The sequence below is a fragment of the Acinonyx jubatus genome, chromosome E3, assembly GCF_027475565.1.
Source record: "Acinonyx jubatus isolate Ajub_Pintada_27869175 chromosome E3, VMU_Ajub_asm_v1.0, whole genome shotgun sequence".
Classification (NCBI taxonomy): Eukaryota; Metazoa; Chordata; class Mammalia; order Carnivora; family Felidae; genus Acinonyx; species Acinonyx jubatus.
In genome coordinates this window covers 18596824-18623391 of record NC_069398.1, presented here as the reverse complement: position 1 = coordinate 18623391, position 26568 = coordinate 18596824, and the positions used below count along the sequence as shown (strand labels likewise).

General features: G+C 53.1%; 3 protein-coding genes and 2 long non-coding RNA genes across 11 annotated transcripts in view; 2 read left to right on the top strand and 3 right to left on the bottom strand.

Moving 5' to 3' along the window:
- Positions 1-5379, bottom strand: part of CE3H16orf54 (chromosome E3 C16orf54 homolog) — a 55163-nt gene extending 49784 nt beyond the window's left edge. The window contains exon 1 of one of the 2 annotated variants that reach the window (XM_027051552.2): positions 5199-5379. The gene's annotated coding sequence lies outside the window, so the exon portion shown is untranslated. The remainder of the gene's footprint in view (positions 1-5198) is intronic. The other variant, XM_053213569.1, reaches the window with a different exon arrangement.
- Positions 5380-5509: 130 nt separating this feature from the next.
- On the top strand, positions 5510-19616 carry KIF22 (kinesin family member 22). Of its 2 annotated transcripts, none has more exons than XM_027051570.2 (14): positions 5510-5605; positions 11634-11829; positions 13371-13498; positions 13589-13743; positions 13983-14192; positions 14273-14503; positions 14827-14980; positions 15109-15244; positions 17020-17188; positions 17708-17876; positions 18247-18314; positions 19028-19240; positions 19340-19399; positions 19484-19616. In XM_027051570.2, the coding sequence occupies exons 1-14, from the start codon at positions 5548-5550 to the stop codon at positions 19529-19531; spliced, it is 1995 nt and encodes a 664-aa protein (XP_026907371.1). In that variant the 5' UTR covers positions 5510-5547; the 3' UTR covers positions 19532-19616. The 2 variants fall into 2 exon arrangements, with proteins under 2 accessions (XP_026907371.1, XP_053069538.1); XM_053213563.1 differs by lacking the exon at positions 5510-5605 and adding an exon at positions 11179-11287.
- LOC106968083 (uncharacterized) lies at positions 18028-19137 on the bottom strand. The gene is made up of 3 exons (XR_001429074.3): positions 19011-19137; positions 18671-18735; positions 18028-18287 (listed from the first exon to the last, which is right to left on the bottom strand). It is a non-coding gene; the product is annotated as an uncharacterized LOC106968083 (long non-coding RNA).
- Positions 19617-20258: 642 nt separating the features above from the next.
- MAZ (MYC associated zinc finger protein) lies at positions 20259-25473 on the top strand. Of its 5 annotated transcripts, none has more exons than XM_053213567.1 (6): positions 20259-20430; positions 21074-21160; positions 21244-22100; positions 22502-22565; positions 22842-23013; positions 24360-25473. In XM_053213567.1, exons 1-6 carry the CDS (start codon positions 20395-20397, stop codon positions 24515-24517), a joined length of 1374 nt encoding a protein of 457 aa, XP_053069542.1. In that variant the 5' UTR covers positions 20259-20394; the 3' UTR covers positions 24518-25473. The 5 variants fall into 5 exon arrangements, with proteins under 5 accessions (XP_053069542.1, XP_053069541.1, XP_053069543.1 ...); XM_053213566.1 differs by lacking the exon at positions 24360-25473 and adding an exon at positions 23824-24026; XM_053213565.1 differs by lacking the exon at positions 20259-20430 and having other exon boundaries at positions 20865-21160.
- Positions 22916-25601, bottom strand: LOC128313681 (uncharacterized). Its single transcript, XR_008294698.1, has 4 exons — positions 25471-25601; positions 23844-24510; positions 23265-23354; positions 22916-23130 (listed from the first exon to the last, which is right to left on the bottom strand). It is a non-coding gene; the product is annotated as an uncharacterized LOC128313681 (long non-coding RNA).
- Between the last annotated feature and the right edge of the window lie 967 nt (positions 25602-26568).

Genomic DNA, 26568 nt, shown 5'->3' with positions numbered 1-26568 from the left:
GCCTTTCCAAGTAGGGAATACTCTGGAACATGCCTGGAATGAAGGGCCCAAAGGCCCACAAACTACAAAGAGAACCCACAGCTCCTCTGATGGCAACTGGAGATGAAAGGCAATCTCTCAAAAAAGAAGAGCCCACCCCCGGCTAGGGGCGCCTGGCTGGCTCTGTTGGTACAGCAATGGATTCCTGAACTTGGGGTTGTAAATTTCAGCCCCATGTTAGGTATAAAGGTCAGGAAGAAGAAAAAAAAAAAAAGACCCTTCCCACCCTACCCTGACCCTCACTACAGGAGGTCACCAAATTAACTGGGTGATATGACTGCTTCCCGGTTTGGACCATCATGGACCCCCCCAGTGGCTGGTACTGAGTCCTCAAGCTCCCACTGCAGAGTGGAGCAATGAAAGAGCCATTTTAAGGAAACGCAGGGCCAGGCCTCTTGCGCAGTCCCAAGAATAGAGAAGCCCCAATATGCACAAGCTGATGCAGTCACCCAGGAGACAGCTAAGGTCAAATCCCTAAACAATCACCACCCACAAAACAACCCAACTATCCAAGAAAGAGAAGACTCCCCTTGGACTACAGTTCGTGGGTTTCAAGAAAGTTTTGAGCCCAATAAATTCAAGTCCAGCCAATGACACGATGTGTTCCTTGGCGCTGTCATGTGTAACGTGATGGGGAAGGAGAGCAAATATAGATCGATTACTAAGACAGCACATATATGAGAACGTTTAAGGATCACTTCTGGTAGGAAGTCTATATTAGCAGTCATACATGTTTTGGGGTGTGGTTATTTCAAGCAAAATAGTACAGAGAGACGAAAAACGGAAGAGGGACTTACATTTATTTTGCATCCATTGTGACTTCAGGCACTCTGCAAAAAGTACTTCATTTATTTATGACAACAATCCTATCGGAAGGTAGTAAGCATGGTCTCATTTTTCAGATGAAGTCACCAAGACAGAAATCAGTTACGTCTGTAGGTGGCTTAAGAGTTACAACAGCAGATGTCCAAGGCCTGTTGTGTCTCCTCCCCCTCCAGCCTTAACCCCCTGCTTATTCCCCAGTAGGTGATAACCAAGCAAACCCAAACAAAAGCATGTTTGGTTTTTTCTCTGCTTCGGTTTGCCATTAAAGGAAACTCACCCAGAAACCCTCCAAATCTTGGTGGAGCAAATGAAAGTGAGATTTCTTGGAGTCAGTACAAAGTAGAGCTCTGGAAAATTACATGGCTTCATTCAGTCATATTACAAATATTCATTAGGTGCCTATGTGTCAAGCACTCTGCTAAATGCTGTTACTTGTCCAAAGTCACGAACATAACATAGAGCAGAGTTAGGATCGAACCCAGGTCTTTCTGACATTGAAATGTGGGCATTTTCCACATGTCTGATTTTCAAACGTCTTAGAAACAAAGTCTTGGACAAGATTTTCCAGTCTGAAGATCCTACAGTTAGAAAACCACGCCATGATGGGGCGTCTGGGTGGTTCAGTTGGTTGAGCTTCCGACTTCGGCTCAGGTCATGATCTCACGGATCGTGAGTTCAGGACCCGAGTTGGGCTCTGCGCTGACAGCTCAGAGCCTGGAGCCTGCTTCAGATTCTGTTTCTCCCTCTCTCTCTGCTCCTACCCATCTCGTGCTCTGTCTCTGTCTCTCTCAAAAATAAATTAACATAAAAAAAAGAAAGAAAACCATGCCATGCTTCTGCACATGAGTTCTGACAAATATATATGCCTGTGGAACCCAAACTCCTCCATCAAGATACCATCATCAAGATGTCACCATCACCGCCCAAAATATTCCTTCTGGGCCTTTCCCAGTCACTTCTTGCCCTCAACTCCCAAAAGGCAACCACCCTTCTGACTTTTTCACCACAGCCTAGTTTAGCCTGTTCTGCATTCAAACTGTTGTTATATATTAGACAGCATGAAGCACTTGGAAAACCTCACTGTACGCCCCTGAGAGAATGAGTGAAAAGGCAAATAACATCTTTAGTATCATGAAAATTGCTTTAACTCTGTAGAGGCCAGGGGTCCCCAGACTACATTTTGAGAATCCTTGCTCTAGGGACTACAAGATCTTATGTATGTATGTATGTATGTATGTATGTATGTATTTAGCACGCGTGTGCTCTAGGGAGAGGGGCAGAAGGACAGACAGAACCTTAAGCAGGCTCCATGCTCAGCGCCTAGCCTGAAGCAGGGCTCGCTCCCACGAACCTGGGATCATGAGCTGGGCTGAACTCAAGAGTCTGAGCAGCCAGGCGCCCCATGCTGTAAATGTGAATGTGCCACTCCGTTTTGTCTTCTCGAGGCGTCCTCTGCAGTGAGCAGGTCACGCTTGCCCATGCACAGCAGCCCTTCAGCGCCCACCTCCGTGCCTTCAGTAAAGGACCTGCGGTTCCTTTTAGGAACCTCCCCCCACTCCCCCCAACGCCCATAGCTCTTATACACAGTCTATGACGTGAAGGAAAAGGATGTCCACCTGGCAGACTGGCAAGGCTTCCTGGCCACCCGTGTGCTCTGTTATCTCTCCCAGGAGTCCTTCCCCACCTGGCCCCCTAGATCTGGTCTTTTCCAGCGCCAATTCCCTTCTTCATCACTGCTGCTGTGTCTCTCACCCCAGATGATCCTCATTTATATCTTCCCAGGCTTAAAGGACAGAACCGTCTTCCTCGCTAACTAGTCTCCTTCCTGTTGTTATGGCGTAAACTCATGACTTTCCTCTGTTCTGCTTTGCTTCCCAAGGGTCTCATCTGGAAATTAAAAAAAAAAAAAAAAATCCACTGCTTCTTTCTCTTCACCTGTCAGGTATTTCAGAACCTAATTTCCACCAGGCAAATGCACATCCTTAAAACCCTAGGAGGCAGATTCAACCATTAATCCCTTTTACCACCTCAGGAAATGGAGGCACAGAGAGGCTAAACCCCTACCCTGGGTGGTCTGATACAAAGCCCTGTCCCTAAGCTATTTATTCAACCTAGGAAGTCCTGACTCCCTGACCTATGCTCTTTCCACTACTTCCGGCAGGTATCTTACCAAATTTCTGGGGACTGGCAACAAATGTGAAAACCTGAAGAGCCTTTTCTGAAGTGTGGGGGGAGACCAAACTGCCAATGGTGTAAGTCCATAGTTTCCCTGATATCACAACATATGGAATGCAGAAGCAGATATGAGAATACAGCTATTTTCTCTTCAGCCAGACATATTTGTAAACAACAACAACAAAAACAAAAACGTAAAACAATGCCACTCTTCTCACTATTGTTTTGCTTTGGGAAAAATTTCCAAATTTATTTTTGGGGGCGCACTTGGGTGGCTCAGTTGGTTAAGCATCCGACTCTCGGTTTCGGCTCAGGTCATGATCTCATAGTTCATGAGTTCAAGCCCTGTGAGCAGAGCCTGCCTAGGACTCTCTCTCTGCTCCTCCCCACTCACTCACTCTCAAAATAAATAAACTTTAAATGGTAAATCTTATGGACATTTAAAAACTATCTTTAAAAGTAAAATGTTATTTATATTCTGTGTAATAGGTTTGTTATTGTAATTTTGGGGGAAGATTTTTAAATGGAGGTACAATTCACTTATCATTTTTAAGTGTATACTTCAGTGGTTTTTAGTATATTCACCATGCTGTACAACTATCACACTAATTCTAGAACATTTCTATCACCCAGAAAGAAACTCTGTACCTAACTAATAGCAATAATCTTAATTCACCAACACTTCACCAACTTCTGATCTACTCTGTCTCTATGGATTTGTTACTGCAATTTTTAAGTGCATTAATAAACATTTAAAATTTGTTTTCTTTTTTGTAAAGTTTATTTATTTTGAGAGAGAGAGCAAGAGGGGTAAGGGGGGAGAGAGAGAGAGAGAGAGAGAGAGAGAGAGGTGGGAGGGGAGTGAGAGAATCCCAAGCAGGCTCCACACTGTTAGCACCCATTCCGGGCTCAAACTCACTAACCCTGAGATCGTGAGGTGAGCTGAAACCAAGAGTTGGGAGTTTAACCACCAGAGCGGAGCCACCCAGGCACCCGTTTTAATTTCTAATACAGTAAGTATGAAGACACAACCCATATAAACAAAAGATCTCTTGGGCCTCAATTTTTTAAAACATTTTTAAATTATTTTTAAATTATTTTTATGTTTATTCATGTTTGAAAGACAGAGAGAGACAGAGCACAAGCAGGGGTGGGGCGGAGAGAGAGGGGAACACAAAATCTGAAGCAGGCTCCAGGCTCTGAGCTGTCACTACAGAGCCCGATGTGGGGCTGGAATTCAGGAACCGTGAGATCGTGACCTGAGCGGAAGTCAGACGCTCAACCGACTGAGCCACCCAGGCGTCCCTTAAATTAACTTTTAAGTAATCGCTACACCCACCCTGGGGCTGTTATTTACAACTCCAAGATCAAGAGTTGCAGGCTCTACCTACCTACAGAGGCAGCCAGGTGTTCCTGAGGCCTCATTTTTTTTTAACAATGTAAAGAATTCCAACGCCAAAAAATTTGAGAACCGCTGGTCTAACACTTGTTTTGTTTAATAGTCTAGACATTTCTAACCCAGGGCTCTATCAGGAGCTCAAAGATGGGACATTCATCCCTGGTTAAGCTTCCATTCATTCCTGGTTAAGGACTTCACAGATGGCTGAACGCCTAGGACACTGGGATCGTGGATGAAGCTGACTAAGTAACAGACTGAACATGCCTTTAAGGCTCACTCCGATATATTGAGTTACAAAGCAAGGAACATCCGAGACCAGCCCCCCTCCGCTCAGATTTGACATAAGAGGAGACATGTCACCTGATATCTGCATGGTGATGTGGGCTTAGCAAGAGGGGGAGTGTAACGCCACTGTCTACAAACCAGACAGCGCAGGCCAGACCTACAGAAGTGACCAGACGGTAAAGTACCGTGGACTGGCACTGAGTTCCAGTCCGAGAACCCACAAACCCACGAACCCACGGAACGCGAAACAAGCTGAAGCAAGAAACTGCTGAAAGTGAAACTCGCTTTGAATAACCCGTTTCCACGCACGTCTCCCTTTTTCATATAATCACCTCTTCTGCCACTAAAACAGCTAAAATTGTATTCAATTCAGGGAAATCTGGGAGTAAATCGATTAAGTGCCTTCGATCACTGCTTGATTAGTACCAAAATTCGTGGTTGAGGGGGAAACACGAGGCGAAAAGTCTGGACTTACGCAAATCTACGACTCGAAATCCGAAAGCCAGAAGGTACAGAGAGTCCAGTGCCCAGCGGCGCTCAGCAGCAACTCCGACCGCCACCGCCGCCCAAACCTCGGGCGCCAGAGTTCAAGCCACGACGCGCGCCGGGGCGTCCACGGCTGGGTGGCCATCCTGCGCGCATGCGTCCTCCGCCAGGGGAAACTTTTTCTTGCAGGACACTGAGGCGAGCCCTAGAGGGCGGGATGGTTGCGAACCGCCGGCAGGGGCTTCCGGTAGCGAGTAGCCGTGATTGGTGGAGGCCAGGACGGGGGGCGGGGCACCGGGAAATTCGAATGGGAGAGGCCGGCCAACGGAGGGAGCGGAATGGACGCGGGGGGTACCGCGCAGCTGAGGCGACGCGAGATGGCGGCGGCGATCTCAGGTACGCGAGCCCGGCCTGGGCAGGACGCCGAAGTCTGGAACCTGGTGGAGTAATGTGCCGGAGCCTGGTCCGGGTTCTGCGGGTTGTCGGGGAGAGGCCGAAATGGCGCGGGGGCGGGGAGGGGAGGGGAAGGTGGGAGTCTCGAGCTGGTCAGCGCACCTCGCTCTTCCCTTCTTACTTGTTTCCAGCCCTCCGTGCGGGTCAATTGACCGTGTTAAAACACCCAGTTCCGATATAGAGCTTTGTTTGAGCCTAGCGCACTTTTCCTCTGTGAGCTTCCAGTTTCTTTGTAGAATGGGGACAGACAGTTACCCCATCTCGGGAGATTATGTGAGTAAGCGAGCGAAGAGTGGCTGACACTGACCGTAGGGACCAGACGAAAGGAGGTGGATGCGCATTTTGCGAGGGGAGGGTTCTGTGTATGATGTGCTGTTTGGGTGAGCGGAGATCCCTGGGAGACGCTGGAGGGCAGGCCGAGGCACAGCAGCTGGGTGTGAGTTGACAGCATAAGATGTGCCCAGATCACAAATAGGGGGAATAAGGGACTGTTTCCTTTCGCTCTAGCCGTGGAAGTCAGTGCTATTTTAGGGTTGGAAAGGCTGTTGGGACATTACGAATCTTGTATGTTGTGAGTGTGTGTTTACAGATGTCTCTGCTCTCTTCCTGTCCACTGAATTCTGGTCATTGATTATGATAGATGCCATAGTAATTGATTTGAGTCCCCTGCTGTTGGTCAGGCCCCATGGAGAAACAAAGCTGTCTAGCAGAATGTCAAACACATGTTGAGCCCTTGCTAGGTGCCAGGCACAGTTGTAAGCACTTTGCGGTGATGAATCGTTTAATTGCTACACAATGCGATAAGGTGGTTGGTTGTTATTGTCCCTGTTTTACAGATGAGGAAACTGAGGCATAGATGGGTTAAATAGCTTGCTCAAAGTTAACACAACTAGTGAATATTGGGGTCTGAATTCTCAGGCAGTCCTACTCTAGGGCCTCTGCTCTTAACCATTATGCCCAAGCACATGATACTCCTGCTTTCGGAGCACGGCCTCCCTTCCCTCACTTTTCCGACACCCACTGCGCCTGGTACATAGTAGATATGGTTAAAATGCTTGAATGAATATTGACCCTTCTCCCAGACAAGTTTATAATCTGTTTCAGTGGATAATCGTATAAATATATGCTATCATGAAAAGCAATGAGAGAGTGTAAAATCTGAAGTAAGTAAACCCTTGGATATTCTGGGAGGACCTAATTAACAGAAGGGATATTTGAAGTGGGTTTCAAGGGTCGGATAGGAGTTTATCAGGCCTCAGCTGGATGAAAAGACCACCGAGTGATTTATTTATGATGTATAAAGAGCCCAATGATGCTGTCTTTGGCTCAATTTCCTCATCAATAAAAGAGGAGTTAAACCAAATGAAGTTGGGGAATTGTGAGAGGGAGGAAATTAGAAGAAGTAAGTGCTAGCCTTGCCCAACCCTTAAAGTTGCTTTTATGACGAAAGGGATAGACTCTTGTACTATAAGCACTTGTATACATGTGCCTCTCCTTTCCTTCTCCCTTGGGCTGTGAGCTTTGGGACAGGAATAGCAGGGAGCCATTTTTATGAAGAAAACAAGAAACAAGACAATGCTTTATGTTCATTCACCAAAACTTAATTTGTTCAGCAAATATTCCTTGAGAACTACTCTGTGCCAAGCACTGGGGATATAAAGGTGACCAGAGTAAGACTTGTTGTCACTGAGTTCACAGTCAGATGGAGCACAGAGACACATCTACAGTTACAGTGGGATGTCATGAGTGCTTGGATGGAGGAGCCAAAGAGCCAGGGACACAACTTCATGGGAGAGTAATTTTACAAAAGAGCGTTTTTTAGAGGAAGTAAGGTGTATTTACCTCAGCCACATGGCGAGTGGTGGTGAGAAGGAAGATACTTCGGGGAGAGAGGATAGCATGTGCAAGGGCGCAGAGGTGTGAGAGAACTGGGCATGTTGTAGGAACTGTAGGAAGGTCATTGTGGCTGAGAGCTTATAGTGCAAGGGAGGAAGTGGGAAGAGAGCGACTGGAGGGGAGTGAAACTAGAGGAAGGGAGACCAGTGTGGGAGACTGTTGAGATGATGGTTGCCTTTGCGAAGATTGTGCAGTGGGGTAGAGAGAAGTGGACTCCTCTAAAAAGGCAGAATTGACAGATACTGAATAACTGATGTAGAAGGTGAGAAAGAAGCCGGAGTTAAGGAAGACTCCCGTCTTTGGGGTTGGTTCCATTCATTTACACTAGAGAGCATAGGAGGAGGACCAGGTGGCAAGAGAGATGGGGAAGGGTTCAGTTTGGGATAGGTGGGGTTTGAAGTACCTTACGACTTCAAGAGGAGGTGTAAGAGGAGGTGGGGGGGGGGTGCAGAATGTTACTGGCATGTGTGTCTAGCATAGATGTGCTAAACACCCTGTAGTGCACAGGACAGCCTCACTACAAAGAATTATGTAGCCCAAAATATTAGGGCCAAAGTTGAGTGACCTCAGGCTAGAGAAAGGATAGAAGGAGCCTGGAAAAATATTTAAGATTGGCAGAAACTTAGAAGGAGTAAGCAGAGAGCTGTTCACCTTGGCCCTCTGGCATGGAAACTAGGGGAAAGTGTATTTTTCAAAGGAAGGCAGATCGAGGGTGTCTGATCTTACTGGGAAGTCAAATAGGTTGGGGACCAGGCATGTCCACTGGATTTAGCATTAGGGAGGTTATTAGTGACCCTGCTGAATGGTGAGGGCTGAAGTGAATTGCTACCTGGAGGAGTGGGTAACAAGAGTAAATAAGTAAAAGAGTGTAATAATAACAATAATATTTACTGAGCCCCTGATGCCACCCACTGTGCCAAACATTGTATGTACATTCTTTTTTTGACTTCTCACAATCTTATGATACTGTTATTTTATAAAGAGAAACTGAGGCTTGCAACAGTGAAGAAGGCTTCCCAAGCTCACACAGCTACTGGGTGGGTGGAACTTGTCTCTGACTCCCAGGCCCATGGGGATACAAAGATGAGCTGAGAAGGTCTGGGGACTCATACAATGAACTTCAGAGTTAGACCTTCATTTGAAGCTCTGTCACTAGGTAGCTGTTGACCACAGGCAAGTTAGCCAACCTCTCTATACTGAGGTTTCCACATTTGGAAAATGAAAGATGAATATAAAATAAAACACCAAGGCTTTTACCAATGTACCAAATGCCATTCTGAGCACTTTGACATGAATTACCTCATTTATTCCCTTAGCAACCCAGCGAGTACATATTTATTCCCATTTTACAATTGTGGAAACTGAGGCACAGGAATAGACCATTATGTACCCGTTTCCTTGTAAGTGGCAGAGCTGGGCTTTGAACCCAGGCCATCTTACCTTGAATAACGAACCTACTTATTGTGTGCTGGTTACTGTGTTGGTATTTTACATGTTACTTCTTTTAATTCTCATTAAGCCTCTCCGAGGCCCACCCCACCCCATTGTATAAACAAAGAAAACCAGAGCACCTGGATGTTAAGTCACTTGCCCAAGGTCACAAGCTAACAAGTGTTAGAGCTGGAATTGAAATTCAGCTCTGTCTGACCCAAGTACATCACCACAGACTTCCCCTTCCCCTTAAACTTCCTTAAATGTGTCTGTATCTGCCAAATTTCTCTGTTCTCCCCCAAACCCTGGGAAAGATAGGCAAGGAGAAGCCCCTGCACACATTTCTGACAAGTCAGTGAACCTCTCTGCACCTTAGTGTTCTCACCTGCATGGGTGCATCTGCAGGTTTCTCTTGACTTGTTACGGACTTTCAGGACTCCTGAGGATTGAGTGAAAACTAGATGCCCATGTGCCTTGTAAACCATGGAATGAGAAGGGGTATTACTGGCTTCGTTTGTCAGATAACGGAGCAGAAGCCCAGGTTTTGTAGGCCATCCGCTTATGGGCATGCCTTATGTGTCAGATTCTCAGCAAGGGTAGTCTGCCCACCTTTTCATCTCGCTGTTCCTGTGTTGGTCACACATACCAGCCTCTTGCCTTCTCTGAGGCCTATGGCCCCGACAACCAGCTGTTACCACTAGAAAAAGGGAGAGAGTCAGAGATGCCAAGAACTTTCCCAATAGGCAATATGGCATCCTCACTGAAAGCAGATTTTTAGAGGCAAAGAGATCCAGGTTGGAATTCTGCTGTTAGCTGTGAGGTACTGTGTGGTATCCTCCACCATAAAATAGAGAAATGCCCTCCTCATGAGATATTTTTTAGCTCATTCAGTCCTCATGAAAATAAGAAGGCTATTTGTTGTTGTTAAATTTTTATTTTTTTAAAGTAGTCTCTATACCCACTGTGGGGTGCGAACTCACCACCCCAGGATCAAGAGTCTCATGCTCTACTGACTGAGCTAGCCAGGCACCCCAAACAGGCTTTTTTTTTTTTTTTTTTTTTTTTTTTTTTAAGTAAGCTTCCCGCCTAGTGCAAAGCCCAACATGGGGCTTGAGCTTATGACCCTAAGATCAGGGCCTGAGCTGAGATCAAGAGTCAGATGATGACGAGCCACCCAGGCGCCCCCCTCAAAACAGGCTTTTTTTAAAAAGTTTTATCTTGTGTTTTCTGATAAAAATATTTATAATCTCTCTTTTTTTTAATGACTTAAATTTAATTATTGGAAGCAAACTAAACAGAAAGCTTACAACAGAGGAGGATTGCATGTTAATGCCTTTTGCAGACTGAGCTGGGGCAGAAAGGGACTGGGCTGCCTTCCAACTTCATCCCTTCCAAACAAAGGTGTCCATCCACAGCGTTACTTATTTTTTTAATGCAAACATTAGAGCATCACAGAACTGGGTAACAAAAGAAACCCACATAAGCTCCATCAAGAGAAAACCATCAGTTTTGTGTATGTAACACACATGTACAGGTAAGTGTGTGTTGTAAACCTCAGGTGAGAAATAGAAGCACAGAAGAGTCAGGCAGTTCATTGACTGGTTTTGGGAGGGGCAAATGTCAACTCTTTTAATCCTTACAAGATGCTGGTCTACAACACCTTGGCAATCCAAAGCATGTCCTACCAGCAGCATCCACACCATCTGGCAGTTTGTTACAAATGCAGAATCTCAGGCATCATTCCAGGGACGGAAGTGAAATCGGCATTTTAACAAGAGCTTCCAGGTTACTTGTGTAAACATGGCAATCTACTCCCCACTGGACTTAATTGTAGAGCAAGGAAAGAACTGGGCCAAGTTGGGGACACCCACAGTACAGCCAGGGTGGAAAGAGCTTCCCCGAAATGAGCTGTGGCCCCTGGCCCTCCCATGGTATCCCCATGACCTTAGCCTCCAGTCCATTTCCCTGCCCCTCTGTCAAGGTTATGTGGGTCTCTAGTCTACTTAAGATGCTGGGGTTTTGTTTTGTTTTCAGGCTGTGCTTACTCTTTCGAGGAGCAAAAAGACAAAATGTAGGCTATGAAACAAGGTGCGACAGCCACAAGGCCCCAGGTGTAAAATACCGACGTGCTCAGAAGAGCTGCTGCACCTCCATAAGCTTCTTTGTTGGTAAAATGGCACTAAGAGGGGACACCATGGGACACCATGAAGATTAAAGTGTGCCTGACATGTAGCCAGTGCTTACTGTTAATGTTTGCTAAGTACATGATATGGTTTGCAACCCCTGATCTGTATGTAGGTAATCTCTGTCCTCCAACCCCCACCACCGTACTCCTCCTGAGACCATGTATCTGATTCATCTTTGTCTTCCATCCTGCCCTTCTCTGCTCATCCTCACTAACAGAACACAGAGTCCCGCCCCACCAGTTCTCCAGGGGGCCATGCTTTCACACCATCATGTTTTTGCATATGCCATTCCTTCTGCCTGGAATGCTGGGCAAGCTGCTATTCATCCGTCAGAGCTCAGCTCTATCAAGTAGCTCTTCCTGTAAGACTCCTACCGTTACCTCTCTGCAAAGCCGGCTCCTGCAACGTCTGTGCTACCACCGTATTTCATGCCTAAAAACTTCCCTTCTGTCCTCTAGGAGCTGGTCGCTGTCGGCTAAGCAAGGTGGGGGCTGGCCGGCGCCCACCTCCAGCTCGGGTAAGGGTGGCCGTGAGGCTGCGACCATTTGTGGATGGGACAGCTGCAGCAGGTGAGCCCCCTTGTGTGCGGGGCCTGGACAGCTGTTCACTAGAGATTGCCAACTGGAGGAACCACCAGGAGACTCTCAAATACCAGTAAGGTTCAGGCCACTCTTCCCTCCTGTCCCTCTCCTCTCTCCTAGCTCACGTTATCACTTACCCAGACAGTTTTCAGACGTGCCTTTTTAGAATCTCCACCTTTCATAGCACAACTTTGTTCCCCACACCTTCATTCGGGCTTTCAGAAATGTTCATAGGTGCCCACTTGTGACCAGTGTTCTGTAGGATACTTGGGGAAAGACTGGCAGCTGAACCAGATTTATATTACTATTCACAGTCTCATGGGGGAAATAGGCACAAAGTGGGGAAGGAGTAGCAAGGGTGACCAGGGGAGCCCCAGCTAGGATCGGGGAGGTGTGGGAAGGGTGGGAGGAACATAGACCAGCCAGCCAGCCAGCCAGCCCAGGCTGCAGCTGGGTGTGACAGAAGCCATCCGGATTTGGGGACAGAACTCACAAGGGCAGCTACCTTAAAACCCCACTGGAGGTGGAAAGTTGAGACTTTTCGGCCTGTCGTTCCAGGCTAGGGGGTGGCAAACTACGGCCTGCAGGTCAGATCTGACCAGGAGTCTTTTTTGTAATAAAAGCTTTATTGGAACAGAACGACACGTGTTCATTTGCATACGGTCCACGGCTGCTTTCTGACTATAATGACAGAGGTGAATAGCTGCAAAAGGAATCCTATGGCTCCCCAAGCCTAAAATATTTATTAGCCGGCTCTTTACAGAAAAAGTTTGACAACCTCATTCTTGGCCCTTGGCAATTGGACTTGTTTCTTACCAGCCTCATTCCCCCCAACACAGGCTACACTCCACTTAAAATACTAATCTCTGCTGTGGCCTCAGCCACGGCTTCTCTACCGGAGTATAGAGAGTAGACTGCAGGTGAGTGGAGTCTCTCCTAGTCAGAAGCAGCATCCTCTGCGCCATCGTGGTGTACCAATGCTGCTTCCTATATACACTGTGTTGGGGGAAAGATCAGGAAGCCCTGCTCTTTCACACCATGCCTGCTCTGTGCTATTTTTTTTTAACTTTTGTTAACGTTTATTTATTTTGACAGAGAAAACGCGAGCGGGGAAGGGGCAGAGAGAGGAGAGAGAATCCCAAGCAGGCTCCCTCGCTGTCTGTGAGATCTCACGAACAGTGAAGATCATGACCTAAACCAAAATCAAGAGTTGGACACTTGACTGACTGAGCCACCCAGGCACCCCTGTGTGCTCTTTTTGATACGTGGAATATCTTTCTCCTCTCTGTCTCTGGCAAAATCCTCTTTGCTCAAGCAGACTCACTTATTCTTTCTAGTGTGTCCTGCTCTTCGTTTCCTGAATCACAACAAAGGATGGGTATCTTTCTATCCCACCAGACTACAGAACTCCCAAGATCAGGGCATCAGATTCATCTCTTTATTTCTAACACCAGTACAGAGACAGGAACAGGACAGGTGCTCAGTGGGTGCTTTCTAAGGTCTTTATGCAAGAAAAGGGATAGAGACTCTTTTAAATCCATGGCTAGTATTACCCTGTAAGTCTGGGTGAGAATGGAACCCTCCACTAATTCCCTCCATTTTTCCTGCCTGCAGGTTTGATGCCTTCTATGGAGAGAGGAGCTCTCAGCAGGACGTCTATGCGGGATCAGTGCAGCCCATCCTGAGGCACTTGCTGGAAGGGCAGAATGCCAGTGTGCTTGCCTATGGGCCCACAGGGGCAGGTGAGGGAGCCAGATAGGGAATAGCCATGGGTCAGAAAGGGCTTCAGAGTGGGGAGGAAGATCTCACAGTGATCTCCACTCTTTCCCCAGGGAAGACGCACACAATGCTGGGCAGCCCAGAGCAACCTGGAGTGATTCCCCGGGCTCTCATGGACCTCCTACAGCTCACAAGGGAGGAGGGCGGCGAGGGCCGGCCATGGGCTCTCTCTGTCACTATGTCCTACTTAGAGATCTACCAGGAAAAGGTGAGCACCCCCCACCCCCGGCCCCCACTCTGGTTGGGGGGGGGAAGAGACAAAAGTCAGAATAAGATCCAGTTCTTAAGCATGAAGCTCTGCTCTAGCAAGGAGGCAAGACCCAGAAAAACAGGTTGAGGTAGCAGATGGTACAACTCTGACAGCCCAGCAGAGAAAAGGAGACTGGTGCCCAGGAAGTAAGTGGCCTGTGTCTGCAGAACCCGCCCTACCTCTCACTGCTCCGATAGGTATTAGACCTCTTGGACCCTGCATCAGGAGACCTGGTGATCCGAGAAGATTGTCGAGGAAACATCCTGATTCCGGGCCTCACACAGAAGCCCATCACTAGCTTCGCTGATTTTGAGCGGCACTTCCTGCCAGCCAGTAGAAACCGGACTGTAGGAGCCACCCGGCTCAACCAGCGCTCCTCCCGCAGTCATGCTGTGCTCCTGGTTAAGGTGAGGCCCGCCGACAGGGTGAGGACCCGGGAAGCCCCTAGAACCTGAACGAAGTTGGGGGTCCTTGCTCTTAACTCCAGGTGGATCAGCGGGAACGTCTGGCCCCATTCCGCCAGCGGGAGGGTAAACTCTACCTGATTGACTTGGCTGGTTCAGAGGACAACCGGCGTACGGGTAACAAGGGTCTGCGGTTGAAGGAAAGTGGAGCTATCAACTCGTCCCTGTTTGTACTGGGCAAGGTGGTGGATGCGCTGAACCAGGGCCTCCCTCGTGTGCCTTACCGGGACAGCAAGCTCACTCGCCTGTTGCAGGTCAGGCCACCCACCTCAGGGCGAAAAGGGGCTGGAGAAGGAGGTTCTTAGGTGTGCTGGGAGGGTGGGGAACAGCAGTCAAGAAATGAAAACGTTGGGGGATGCCTGGGTGGCTCAGTTGGTTGAGCCTCCAGCTCTTGATCTCACAGTTCCTGGGATCGAGCCCTGCTGACAACAGCAGAACCTGCTTGGGATTCTCTCTCTGCCCCTGCCCTGCTTGCACTCTCTCTCTCTCAAAATAAATAAACATTAAAAAAAAAAAAAAAACAAAACAGAAATGTGGGGTTTCTGATCTGCCTATCCTGCCCATCCCCATCCCTCAGGATTCTCTGGGTGGCTCAGCCCACAGCATCCTCATTGCCAACATTGCCCCCGAGAGACGTTTCTACCTAGATACAGTCTCTGCACTGAACTTTGCTGCCAGGTCCAAGGAGGTGATCAATCGTCCTTTTACCAACGAGAGTCTGCAGCTTCGTGGTGAGGACTGGGGTTGGCAAGAGTGGAAAAGCCAGATCTGGACAGCTGGGGAGTTTGCTGACTCTGCCAAGCATCAGCATAGAGGCTGACCGCTCCCCCCCCCCCACCCCGCCCCACATCTTTCCTAGTCTTGGCACCCATTAAACTGTCTCAGAAAGAACTGGTAGGCCCATCAGAGGCAAAGAGAGCCCGAGGCCCTGAGGAAGAAGAGATTGGGAGTCCTGAGCCCACAGCAGCTCCAGCCTCTGCCTCTCAGAAACTCAGGTGAGCAGAGTGGGAGGGGCCTTGGGTATATTCCTTGTTCTGTTGTGTCTGGGTTGGGTGCAGGGCAGTAGTGGGTTTAGTCTGTGAACTTGTTCCTCATTGAATTCACCCCAAATCCTACTCTATCGAATTCACTGAAGTGCTAAGGTCAATCTCTGTCCTTGGTGCTGCTGCCCGGGGCCTGAAGAAAGCCTCCTCCTTGAGTTCCTAGCCCCTCCCTTTCCATTTTCCAATCCCTTTAGGCAGTCAGCAAAACCTCACATTTGGGGGCAGCTCTTTCTGGTTCAAGAAGTAATCTAGATCAGGTCTTTCAGGTCTAGAGGATAAGTGCAAAGCAAAGAGACAAGGAGGAGATGAAGAGCCATGTGTCCCTGAAACCTCTCAGTCTGTGCGTTAGAGTCCAGCATCTCCAGGACCCTACAAGGAGCCCGTTGCTATCTAACTTTGCTTCTAACCTCAGTCCAGAGTCACTGAGTCCCTCCCTTCTGTGTGTATGGCGAGTCTCCCTAGTTCTGATGGCCCCAGCTCATGGCCCAGTATGCTTGAATCCTTAGGTCACTGCTGTTTAGTGGTCTTGCCTAGCTTTCTGTGTCTGGCCACCTGGCCCCCCCTAATAATTCTAGGGAGCCAGCCGCAGTTTTTACTTTGCCCAGTTTCTACCCAAGCCCAAGTACAGTCTCTCTAAACTGTAAGTCTAAAGACTAGTGAATAGGGGTGACCAGAGGAGGTCAAGGATTAGTACATCCTCTGCCCTGGGGAGGCTGCTGTAGTTGAGGATGGATGGCATATAGCAACAGGTGCTTGCTTGCTTAGAACTCCATGTCAGTTTTGTCTCTCTCAAGCTATTTGTCAGCAGAAATGTACACCCCTGCACATGTGAATAGGCAAAGCTCAGAGATGGGGCACATCAGACCTAGTCAGACCTTGACCTCGGGCTCTAAAGGAAAGAAGACTAGAACATCAGTATATGATGGAGGGTAGGTAGTACAGGATGCAGTAAGGAAAGAGGAGCTGCTTCTGTGAGAGCCAGGAAGGAAGAAATGACTTCTGGTATTCACCCATATTTTCTGATCCTGCTCTTCCTAGGCACTTGCACACAAAGAATAGGGCAGTCTCTGTCCTTGAGGAGCTAGTTCACAGTATAGGAAAGAAGATATACAATCAAGCTGGGTTTTACGGGAAAGGTGGTTATCAGATTGACTTTTGAATGATAATTGTGAGGGGAAAACTTCCAGGCAGAAGGAACAAATGTTAGGCATTATGCTCAGATTAAGTCAGGACTCAGCTCGAATATGCCTTTCCTACTGCCCATGGGAAGAAGGCTTGGCATTTGAGGTCTGCAGCGGCTTTCAAAGCCCTGCTGAGGATGACTTCCTTTGTGAATCTTTCCCCACATGCTCCTCCAATAAAGGCACACAGCCCTTGCTGTCACCTTATCACAGTCTCTTCTTCCCCATTAGACTGTGAGTGCCTATAGGGCAGGGAGTGTCTTAGAGCCTGAACACCTACAACTCAAGTGTTCATTAAATACTTGTTCTCATCGGATCTCCTAGCATCCCTGAGAGGTTACCTGGGCAAGTAGTGATTGATCCTCACTCACTTAATGAAGACACTGCACCCAGAGAGTCTGAATGACTTGCTCAGGGTTGCCCAGCAACTTAATAGCAGAATCTGGAATCACAGAATACACCAATTTAAGGCATAATGAAGGGAATCCTGCTGTGGAGAGGGCGATAAGAGGAGAGGTGGGTGTGGAGTAACCTTTGTCTGCTCAGCCCCCTACAGAAGCTGAGCAGCATGGACCCAGCTGTGCTGGAGCGCCTCCTCAGCTTGGACCGTCTCTTGGGCTCCCAGGGGAGCCAAGGAACCCATGGGCTGAACACCCCAAGGCGAGAGCGGATGGTGCTCATGAAGACCATGGAAGAGAAGGATTTGGAGATTGAGGTAAGTGTTGGGCAGGTGGGGCTGGGATTCCTATTGGCCTTGAGAAGCAATCTGAGGATCTTCAGATAGGGAAGGACACTGAAAGGCTGGACCAGCATCCGATTTCTACCTAACCGGGAATCCCTGTTCTTCAGCTTCTGCTTGAATGTCCTTAATGTGACTGGACTTTGAAAATAATTGATCAGCTGTGAGGAGGTGAGGGGGGTGGAAATCCAGGTAAAAGGAACAATAGAAGAGACTGTCATTTTGTAACACCAGCTCAAATTAAGTTAGGACTTTCGAACGGTCTTTCCCTTCAGTGTTTCACAAAGGGGCCCATTCCACCTCTGAGCATCCCTGATCTTTAGAAAGCCCTTAATTACAGTGGCTCCAGTTGTCTCCTGGTAGCTCCTCTCCTTGGTCCTTGCCCTGCCTGCTAGGGCGTCAGAGCCCTGTACTCACTTTCCTAATCCACTGCCCTCCAAGCTGCCTGAAAGCCGTTGGTTCTAGGTGACATGTCTCCTTGATCCTTTCCAATAGAGGCTGAAGATGAAGCAAAAAGAACTGGAAGCCAAGGTTTTGGCCCAGGAGGCTGTAGACCCAAAGGATAAAGAAAACTCCTCTCCTGCAGTGCTCCGACCGCTTGCACGCCGCACAGTCACAGTAGCTAAGCCCCTCAAAAAGGCTGTGGTGATGCCCCTGCAACTGAGTAAGTGTGGCGGTGGGGACCAGGAGGGCCAGATAACACATCTTGGAAAGGGAAGAGGTGTTTGGAGCAGCTTTCATCATGTCATTTGTGTGCTCCCACTATGTTGCAACCCCAGGGAAGGGTGAGGACTGTCTGAAACAGAGCTTGAGTGTTCTGTTCTCAGGCATTTAGTATGTTAACTAACACACAGACTAACAACAGACTACTTTCCAATACAAGAAAGGTCACATGGAAACAACAAAAGAAGAGGTTAATTTGGGATGGAGGGGACCGACCCAAGGAATCAGAAATGGGAGAACCAAGGGGCCACCAGGGAGGGTGAGAAGAAGTAGCCTCTGCCATGATTCTGGTTCACAATTCTTGCCTTCAGTTCAGGAGCAGACGGCATCCCCAAATGCTGAGATCCATATCCTGAAGAAGAAAGGCCGGAAGAGAAAGGTGAGAGCAGCTGGAGGCTTCGGCTACACTTAGAGCGGAAAAGGGTGGGTAGTAAGCTCTAGTGAGAAGAGCACTGGCCATGGAGTCAAAACACGTACCAGCAATTTACAAGTTATTTATCCTCTGAATATGGAGACACTTCATAGGGCATTTAGGATGACATACAGTATGTACCTAGCGGAGAGGGTGTCCAACACCTGTTACTTCCCTTTCTTCTTGATGGCTCTCACCCTCAGTCAGTAGCTACTTGCTAGGTACATTGTGTAGCGTGAGTCCCACTCTCTACCAACTTAAGAGCCCACTTAGGGAAACATGACCTAAGCATTCAAGAAATGAAACAACACCGAAAAAATTACCTAGAAACTGAGATGATATGTTGGGGGCATGGGTATCATTTATCGCGTGCCTTCTGTATTCCTCCCTAGGAGTGAAAGATGATTTTTGGAGATGAGGCAGATTTAAGAGCTTACTATGTGCTTTGTCCTCAGCAACAGTCCCCACTCTTTCACAAGTCAGATAAAATGAGAATCAGCCCAGAGAGTGACCAGGGAGGAGGGTTTTTGGACAAACACTTGAAGGAAAGAGAGGCTAGGAAGGGCGGGGAGGTAGCTGCTGTTAGGTTCCTATCCTTGGCAGAGGAGTCTAAAGCAGTTTGCTGCCACAGGCTGAATAGCAAACTCTGTTTCTGTCACTCACCTCCCCCTGCCTCATAGCTGGAGTCCCTGGATGCCTCAGAGCCAGAGGAGAAGGCTGAGGACTGCTGGGAGCTACAGATCAGCCCAGAGCTACTGGCCCATGGGCGCCAAAAAATACTAGATTTGCTGAACGAAGGCTCAGCCCGGGATCTGCGCAGCCTGCAACGCATTGGCCAGAAGAAGGCCCAGCTCATCGTGGGCTGGAGGGAGCTCCACGGCCCCTTCAGCCAGGTAACGGCCCCGCGAGGGTGGCCTGGAATGGGGGGCGGCAGAGAAGCGCGGCAACCCCCCCTCCTCCCCTGCCCCTTCCTATCGCTGCTGTCCTGCCAGGTGGAGGACCTGGAACGCGTGGAGGGCATATCCGGGAAACAGATGGAGTCATTCCTGAAGGTGAGCCCACGGCCTGGCCCCCTCCTCTCCCAGGCCTGTGCCCCGCCCCCAGCTCTAACGCTGCTCTCCCCTCCTGTGTTGCAGGCGAACATCTTGGGTCTCGCCGCGTGTCATCGCTGCGACACCTCCTGACTGCAGGCTCCTTTCCTCACTTGGCCATTTTTTTTTAAATTCTCGTATAACCGCGTGTCGTGTAAATACAGTTTTTACTCTGGTGCTTCAGCCTGATTCTTGGGACTACGGGGGTGGGGCCAAGGGTATAATTGCCCTTGGGATGGGCCACAAGCTCCGCCGCGTAACCTCTTTCGGCGCCATCTTTGGGAAGAGCAAGCAGGAAAGAAGCGGGGCAGGATTGTAAATAAACCGCTGGAATGGGGGAGAGGGGAAGGACGGTGGCCGAAAGGAATCAAAACACTAACGCAAAAGCCCCAGAAGGACGACCGTTAGGCGGGCGCGCGCTTCGTGTTTAGCCCCGCCCCATCCGTACCCCCGGCGCGCGCTCCCCTGTTCTCCCGCTCAGCAACGACAGCGGTTTTATGCGCGTGCGCGCGAAATAACGGCCGCTGGCGGAGGGAGGAGGGGGGTGGAATCTTTGAAGGGGGGGGAAGAGAGAAGCCGCCCTGTCTCCCGCGCGCCCACCACCTGCGCCATCGTCAGCCAATCAGCGGCCGTCTCAGGGGTCTCGCGCTTGGGGCGACTCGGGCTGCTGGGTGGCTCCCCCGTCCCTCCTCCCGCCAAGAGTCCCTCTCGTACCTCCCCCCTCCCGCTGGCCTCGCGCGCGCTCGCGCTCGCGCCCGCTCCAGCCTCTTGTGTGTCCTCGCGCCCCCCGCCCGCCCTCCCCGCGCGCAGTGTGCTCCGCTCCCCCCACCCTCCTCCTCCTTCCCCCCTCCCGCCCGCCCCGCGCGCCTCCTCCCTGGGTTCCCCCTCCCCCACCGCCGCCGCCTCCTCCTCCCGCCCCAGGGTGAGCTCGAGCCACCTCCCTCCCTCCCTCCGCCATGGATCCCGGCAACTGGAGCAGCTTCATCTTCCAGGTAACAACCCCCTCCCCCCGCCCCCCCACCCCCCCTTCCCACACCCCCTCCCGCCCGCCCTCCCTCCCGTCCCACCCCCCCTCCGCGCGCCCGGTGCGCGCGCAGCTGTCCCCCTCCCTCCCTCGCGCCCTCCCCCGCCCTCCCCGAGGCGCCGGCTGGGCGCGCGCGCGGCGGGGGCCGAGGCTGCTCCCTCGCTCCCCCCACCCCGCCCCGCCAGGCTCCAACCGCCGCCGCCGCCGCCGCCGCCGCCGCCGCCCGGGCCCCCGCCCCCTGCCCCCGGCCCCCGGCCCCGCGGGGCCTCCCGCCCCCACCCAGGGGGCGTCGCCGCCGCCGTCGCCGCCGCGCTCCGCGGCCCGCCAGGCGCCCTCCTTCCCTCCCTCCCGCCGGCCGGGGTGCGCGGGCGGCGGGGCGGCCCGCGGGCCATGCGTTCGGCGCGGCCCAGCCCGGCCGGCCGGGGGCGGCGCCCCGAGCCCGGGCCCCGCGCGGCCCGCGCCCCCGGCCCCCGCTGAGCCCCGGGGGCCCCGCCGTGGCCGAGGCCATGTTCCCCGTGTTCCCTTGCACGCTGCTGGCCCCCCCCTTCCCCGTGCTGGGCCTGGACTCCCGGGGGGTGGGCGGCCTCATGAACTCCTTCCCGCCACCTCAGGGTCACGCCCAGAACCCCCTGCAGGTCGGGGCTGAGCTCCAGTCCCGCTTCTTTGCCTCCCAGGGCTGCGCCCAGAGTCCATTCCAGGTGAGTAGGGGCCGGCCGTGGCGGGCCGGGCCGGGAGGGCGCCGACCCGCGGCCGCGGCCCACACGGCGCCTTGTCTTCGCAGGCCGCGCCGGCGCCCCCACCCACGCCCCAGCCCCCGGCGGCCGAGCCCCTCCAGGTGGACTTGCTCCCGGTTCTCGCCGCCGCCCAGGAGTCGGCCGCCGCCGCGGCCGCCGCCGCAGCTGCCGCCGCCGCCGCCGCCGTCGCTGCTGCGCCCCCGGCCCCGGCCGCCGCCTCCACAGTGGACACAGCGGCTCTGAAGCAGCCGCCGGCGCCCCCGCCGCCGCCCCCGCCGGTGTCGGCGCCCGCTGCCGAGGCCGCGCCCCCTGTCTCTGCCGCCACCATCGCCGCAGCCGCGGCCACCGCCGTCGTAGCCCCAACCTCGACGGTCGCCGTGGCCCCGGTCGCATCTGCCTTGGAGAAGAAAACAAAGAGCAAGGGGCCCTACATCTGCGCCCTGTGCGCCAAGGAGTTCAAGAACGGCTACAACCTCCGGAGGCACGAGGCCATCCACACGGGAGCCAAGGCCGGCCGGGTCCCCTCGGGTGCTATGAAGATGCCCACCATGGTGCCCCTGAGCCTCCTGAGCGTGCCCCAGCTGAGCGGAGCCGGCGGGGGAGGGGGAGAAGCGGGTGCGGGCGGCGGAGCGGCCGCCGTGGCCGCGGGTGGCGTGGTGACCACGACCGCCTCGGGAAAGCGCATCCGGAAGAACCACGCCTGTGAGATGTGCGGCAAGGCCTTCCGCGACGTCTACCACCTGAACCGACACAAGCTGTCGCACTCGGACGAGAAGCCCTACCAGTGCCCGGTGTGCCAGCAGCGCTTCAAGCGCAAGGACCGCATGAGCTACCACGTGCGCTCACATGACGGCGCTGTGCACAAGCCCTACAACTGCTCCCACTGTGGCAAGAGCTTCTCCCGGTGTGCACGGGGCCTCGGCCGCCCACTGGGCGGGTGGGGAGGGAGGGACGGCTACGGAGGTGGCCTGGCCTTGGCTGGCGGGGAGGGAGGAGGTTTGTGAGGACGGGGACCGGGAGCCACTCCCCGGGAGGAGGGAGGAAAGCCTCTCCTGGTTACCAGGGAGCAGGGGGTGGTACTTAGCCAAGGAGGTGGGTCCTCCGGTTGTAAGAAAGCTTCGCGTGGGAGGAGGACCAGCCCGCCCTGCGTCAGGGGGAGGGATTTCCTGCCGCGCCAGCGCTCCGAAGCCTTGGGCTGGGGCGAAAAGGCAGGGATCTTTGGAAAGGCCGGTCGTGCTAAGTTGGGTAGAATTGGGAGCGCGTCCGCTCCCCAGGCCCCTAACCCCAACCCCAACGTGTTCCCAGGCCGGATCACCTCAACAGTCACGTCAGACAAGTGCACTCAACAGAACGGCCCTTCAAATGTGAGGTAGGAAGCCCGCCGCCTCCTGTCCCGGTTTTCATGATTTTGATCCTCATTGTAGCTGTCTGAGCTCAGCCTCTCAGACCCCCTTTTTCTCTCTCTCCTTTTTGCTTTTTCACTCCATTTTCTCATCTCTTCTTCAAGACCCTGTCATCTCACTCCCATTTCCTACAGATCAAAGATCCCCAAGGCTCTGATTCCTTTAACCTCTTGCCCCCCTCTCCCCACTCCCCAAAGCTTTAACTCTCCTGACACCCCCCACGCCCCTCCCCCCTTCCCCAGAAATGTGAGGCAGCTTTTGCTACGAAGGATCGACTGCGGGCGCACACAGTACGACACGAGGAGAAGGTGCCATGTCATGTGTGTGGCAAGATGCTGAGCTCGGCTTATATTTCGGACCACATGAAGGTGCACAGCCAGGGCCCTCACCATGTCTGTGAGCTCTGCAACAAAGGTACATGCTGAAAGATGCTGGGAGGGCCAGGGACAATGGGTAGGGGACAAAGCCAGAGGCCCTTCCACAGACGTGGGTTAAAGGTGTTGTAGTCCAGAGCTCGTGGCATCTAGAGCCCTTTAGGAAGCAAATGGAACAACATCAGGAGGACTGAACCTCATTAAGTTTTGAGAGGTGTTGACCGGAGGAGATGACCTACCCGGAAGAGTTAGTCTCTGGGGGTGGGTAGGGAGGGTGGGAGCAGGACTCACTGCTGTGGGGAAGGAGTGGTCAAGAGCCAGTTCCCAAGGGTTGGAAGCCAGGGTTTCAGCTGTGTGGCCACATGTTCTGCTCTTCGGCTCCTGGGGCAAGCAGAGCGCGTTGGCAGGGGTTTAACAAGCTCGCGCCCTGCCCCAGGAGCAGAAAAAGCTGCTTTTAAACAGATTCACATATTCACGGAGTAATTGGGCTGAGACTGTATGGGGCCCTGGAGGGAGGGGACACAGCCGTCTCTGCTGAGGGTCAACTCTTCAAGTGGCTAGGAATCAGTGCGCTGTCATCCCGGAAGAGGTCCCCCAGCCACGGAGAATAGGCTCTGTGGGCACCAAGGCTAGGAAGCTGACACCACTCAACAGGCCCCAAACTTAGGGAGGGAATGTGCCCCACCAGCCCCAACAGAGTAGCTGGCCCCAGGCTACCAAGGATATGGTGGGAGGAGGACAGGGCCATCTGAGCAGGGCGTCCCCAGCCTAGGAGAACAGCCCCGTCTCTGGGGTCTCCACCTGGCTGACCCCCCATCCCCCATCCCAATCCACCCCCCCCCCCCAATAGGCTTCACCACAGCAGCATACCTGCGCATCCACGCGGTGAAGGACCACGGGCTCCAGGCCCCGCGGGCTGACCGCATCCTGTGCAAGCTGTGCAGCGTGCACTGCAAGACCCCTGCCCAGCTGGCCGGCCACATGCAGACCCATCTGGGGGGGGCCGCCCCCCCTGTCCCGGGAGACGCCCCCCAGCCACAGCCCACCTGCTGAGGGGGACCCCCGCACCCACCAGGCAAGGCGTGGGGCATGGCTGGGGGGGGTGGGATGGGTTGTGTGGGACGAGGGGGCTCAAAGGGCCCAATAGGGGATCTCAGGAAGGCCAGGGATGCCCATCCATCACTGAAGTTAGGGAGACTTCTGGGGACAGGGAAGGCCCTTCAGGACAACTGGGTAAGGATGCAGGCGGAGGCCTCTGGGGACCAAACAGGAAGTGAGCAACGGCTGTGTCCCAGGGGAGGGAGTCTGGGAATGAGTCTGGGGCAGGGGGCGAGGCTCTTGCCTTTCAGATTGTACTGTGATCTCCTGGTGTTTCTTGCTGTGCAGGTACCGGTGAGGTCTGTCCTATGGCGGCGGCGGCGGCGGCAGCTGCGGCGGCGGCGGCGGCAGCAGCAGTGGCGGCTCCCCCGACAGCTGTGGGCTCCCTCTCGGGGGCCGAGGGGGTGCCCGTGAGCTCTCAGCCACTTCCCTCTCAGCCCTGGTGAGCTCCAGGTTGGTGGCGGGGAGAGCGGAAAGTGGAGGAAAGTCCCTTGGTACCGTCTCCTCTTCCCCTCTCTTCCCACCAACCCCTCACTACTTCCCCACCAACCAAGGAGCCTCCAGAAGGAAAGGAGGAAGAGATGTTTCTTAGGGGAATTCGCTAGGTTTTAACGATTTGTTTCTCCTGCTCCTCTCTTCTCCCTGTCAGACCTGACCCCACACAAACACCTGTCCCCTCGGTTGTGTTGAAGCCCCCTGGACAGTGGGCAGGGGTGGCAGAGGACAGGAGTGGCCACTGCCCTCACCCCCTCTCCTCTCTGTAACCCCCTGCCCTGCCCTTCCAGGGATCTGTGAGCCTTCTCCTTGATGGTCCTTGCTCTCCTCCTTCCATCTCCCCCCACCCCCCACTACTGTCTGCTGCCCCTCCCTGGGGAGTTGGTGCTTTTTTTTTTTTTTTTTTTTTTTTTTTTCAGGGGGAGGGAGGAGAGGAAGGAGGGGAATCAAAGATTCTGTCCCGGAGGGGAAAAGGTGAGATTGGAGAAGGGGCAGAAGCAGGGAAGGCAACGGTAGTACCTTCATAAGGTGGGGTTGTTTAGGGTCAGGCCCTAAATATTGTCCTACTTAGAATCTGTCAGGGGAAAACACGTCAAGGGGAGCAAAAGAAGGAGCCACTAGGGCCAGAGGCAGGATAAGAGATGGAATTTTAGGGTGCCAGGGTAAACGGGGGGATCCAGGGACTAGAGGTGCTTCCTGGGGGTGGGGGGAATGCAGTCACAGTGTCTCCCCCGTCCCTCTTCCACCCCAGCTCCAGCCCTGGCCTTTTCTTTTCATCCCTCTCCCCCAAGACAGAAGCTGTGGCCCTGGCCATGTCATCGTGTTCCTGTGTCCCCTGCATGTTCCCCACCCTTCATCCCCTCCTTTTGCGCGGACCCCATTACAATAAATTTTAAATAAAAACCTGTCTCTGACTCTGGATTGGATGAGTTGCTCTCACCAAGCCCTCTGTCCCCACCCCCAAGGAGTTTCTTCGCCGCCGGTGTCAGTCCCAGCCTTGCTCTTCTCCCAGCGTGGCTCTGGGGCGCTGGCTCCGCTGGCTCCTCCGGCTCCTCCCTCACCGGAGGCAGCACCAGTGGCTGCAGTCCAGATCCAGGGTTGGGCCGAGGCTCCAGTGACTGGAGAGCAGGTTCCAGGACTCCCAGGTCTCCGGGGAATACCCAATCTGGGCAGGCCCAGAATAGCCACTGGAGGTTTGAAGATGCCTGGGTTAGAAACCCAAACAGTTACCAGACAGAAATGCTGCTCTTCCCCCATCCACACCCCTTGCCTGCTGCTGAGACCCCCGCCGAATACCTGCACACCCTCAAGGCCCTAAGAGGTGACGGCGGGTGGTGGAGTTGCAGAAAGGACGGGGGAAGTCAGCCCCGGGACTGGGAGCAGTGAGGGCGAGAAGAAAAACCGCACTGCTCCCCACCTGTCCCTTTCACCCTAGGCGTGGCCCATTCTGCGTTTGCGGGCTCCGCGGCCCCAGCCCCCTTCCTGTTCCAGACTGCCCCTGCAGCCTCTGCCCTGGAATTCCCTTCTGAGTCCTGCTCCAGGGGCCCTGGAGCCTTCCAGCGCCCATTTCTGCGGCTGCTTCCTCGAGGGTAGAGGGACTTCCTGTACTGCAGGCTCCCCTCTCTTAAAACCCCACCCTGTTCTTCCTGAGCAGCCTCCCTAAGTTTTGCCTCATCTCCCTTCCCCTCTTTCTGCTTGTTGGGGTGCCACCACCGGGTCCCGCCTGTCTCACAGGTCCCGTCTCCTCGCAGACCCCTCTTGGTTTCCTCCGGCCCCCTGCCTCTGCCAGGACCCCCGGTGACCGTTGGCGGGAGGGGCCCGGGGCTTGGGAAGGGGGCACCCCCAGGAGGCGCGCGTGGGAAGGGGTAGGGAGGGGGCGCGAGTGGTTACCCGGCCGGTTGCCCGGGTAACGCGGGGCCTGGCACGCGTGGCTCCCTGGGGCTGGCCGGGAGGGGCGGGAGGCGAGCTAGGGGCGGGGGCGGTGCGCGGCGGCAGCGGAGCG

Excerpts from the sequence above, each read along its gene's own strand:
- KIF22 (XM_053213563.1), top strand. The coding sequence starts at position 11,194 with ATGAAGATTAAAGTGTGCCTGACATGTAGCCAGTGCTTACTGTTAATG. Across the intron at positions 13,499-13,588 it reads CTATGGGCCCACAGGGGCAG|GGAAGACGCACACAATGCTG; the intron begins GTGAGGGAGCCA and ends CTCTTTCCCCAG. Across the intron at positions 13,744-13,982 it reads TAGAGATCTACCAGGAAAAG|GTATTAGACCTCTTGGACCC; the intron begins GTGAGCACCCCC and ends CTGCTCCGATAG.
- MAZ (XM_053213564.1), top strand. The coding sequence starts at position 20,969 with ATGTTCCCCGTGTTCCCTTGCACGCTGCTGGCCCCCCCCTTCCCCGTG. Across the intron at positions 21,161-21,243 it reads GCGCCCAGAGTCCATTCCAG|GCCGCGCCGGCGCCCCCACC; the intron begins GTGAGTAGGGGC and ends TTGTCTTCGCAG. Across the intron at positions 23,014-23,823 it reads CTGTGAGCTCTGCAACAAAG|GCTTCACCACAGCAGCATAC; the intron begins GTACATGCTGAA and ends CCCCCCCAATAG.